Source organism: Calidris pugnax, unplaced genomic scaffold (genome assembly GCF_001431845.1).
Source record: "Calidris pugnax isolate Ruff unplaced genomic scaffold, ASM143184v1 scaffold365, whole genome shotgun sequence".
In the NCBI taxonomy this organism is placed as follows: domain Eukaryota; kingdom Metazoa; phylum Chordata; class Aves; order Charadriiformes; family Scolopacidae; genus Calidris; species Calidris pugnax.
In genome coordinates, this window is record NW_015091076.1 from 47,527 (window position 1) to 49,026 (window position 1,500).

General features: G+C 68.3%; 1 protein-coding gene across 1 annotated transcript in view; it reads right to left on the minus strand.

Moving 5' to 3' along the window:
* The window catches only part of LOC106896988 (disks large homolog 4-like), a gene marked incomplete at its 5' end in the record, with an annotated part of 8,166 nt that overhangs the window by 1,769 nt on the left and 4,897 nt on the right, over positions 1-1,500 (minus strand). The window contains 3 exons of the mRNA XM_014957335.1: positions 70-176; positions 1,136-1,163; positions 1,341-1,469. Coding sequence (XP_014812821.1) covers positions 70-176; positions 1,136-1,163; positions 1,341-1,469 — 264 coding nt within the window. The remainder of the gene's footprint in view (positions 1-69; positions 177-1,135; positions 1,164-1,340; positions 1,470-1,500) is intronic.

Sequence of the window (1,500 nt, forward strand, 5' to 3'; positions counted from 1 at the left end):
GTCAGGGGGGGTCAGGGGGGGTCAGGGGACACAGCAGGGACCCCCCCCAGCTCCGGGCCCCCTCCCCACTCACCCTCGGGCTTGTACTGGGCGATGATGGTGACGGTCTGGCCGGCGTTCTTCAGGGCCACGGCCGCCTGCTCGTGTGTGGCGCTGCGCAGGTCCACCCCGTTCACCTGCGGGAGGGGGCACCCCACGGGGGTCACCCCACAGGGACAGGGACGTGTCACCCCACAGGGGTCACCCCACGGGGACAGGGATGGGTCACCCCACGGGGGTCACCCCACGGGGAGGGGGACAGCCAGGGGGTCATGTCACCCCCGTGGGGATGGGGATGTGTCACCTCTATAGGGACAGGGACATGTCACCCCCATGGGTGTCACCCCACGGGGACGTGTCACCCCACGGGGGTCACCCCACGGGGACAGGTCACCCCCACAGGGGTCACCCCATGGGGACAGGTCACCCCACGGGGGTTACCCCACAGGGACAGGGACAGCCAGGGGGACCTGTCACCCCCATGGGGACAGGTTTGTGTCACCCCCATGGGGACATGTCAGCACCACGGGGATGGGGACAAGGATGGGGACATGTCACCCCCGTGGGGACAGGTTTGTGTCACCCCCATGGGGACATGTCAGCACCACGGGGATGGGGACAAGGATGGGGACATGTCACCCCCGTGGGGACAGGTTTGTGTCACCCCCATGGGGATGGGGATAGGGATGGGGCTGTGTCACCCCCACAGGGATGGGGACAGCCAGGGGAACATGTGACCCCTATAGGGACAGGGACGTGTCACCCTTGTGGGGACAGGGATGTGTCACCCCTATAGGGACATGCCACCCCCACAGGTGTCACCCCACGGGGATGGGGACAGCCAGGGGGATGTGTCACCCTTGTGGGGACAGGGACGTGTCACCCCCATGGGGACAGAGCAGCCCCAATGGGTGTCAGCCCCACAGGGACAGGGACGGGGACGTGTCACCCCTGTGGGGACAAGGACGTGCCACCATGGTCACAGGGATGGGGACACGTGGCTGTGGGTCTGGCCATGGGGACAGGAGGCTGTGGGTCCCGCTATGGGTCCCGCTATGGGGCAGGCCGTGGGGCAGGCCGTGGGGCAGGCACTCACGGAGAGGATCTGGTCCCCCTTGCGCAGCGTGGGGACACGTGGCCGTGGGGAGACGTGGGGACGGGGCTGTCTGTGGGTCTGGCCATGGGGACAGGCAGCTGTGGGGCAGACTGTGGGTCCCGCTATGGGGCAGGCTATGGGTCCCGCTATGGGGCAGGCCGTGGGGCAGGCACTCACGGAGAGGATCTGGTCCCCCTGGTCAACATCCCCGCTGAGGTCGGCCGGGCCCCCCGCCAGGATGAAGGAGATGAAGATGCCTTCGCCGTCCTCCCCCCCCACGATGTTGAAGCCCAGCCCCGTCGAGCCCCGGTGGATCACGATGCGCCGCGGCTCCCTGGGGATGGGGGGGGACATTGGGGGGACAC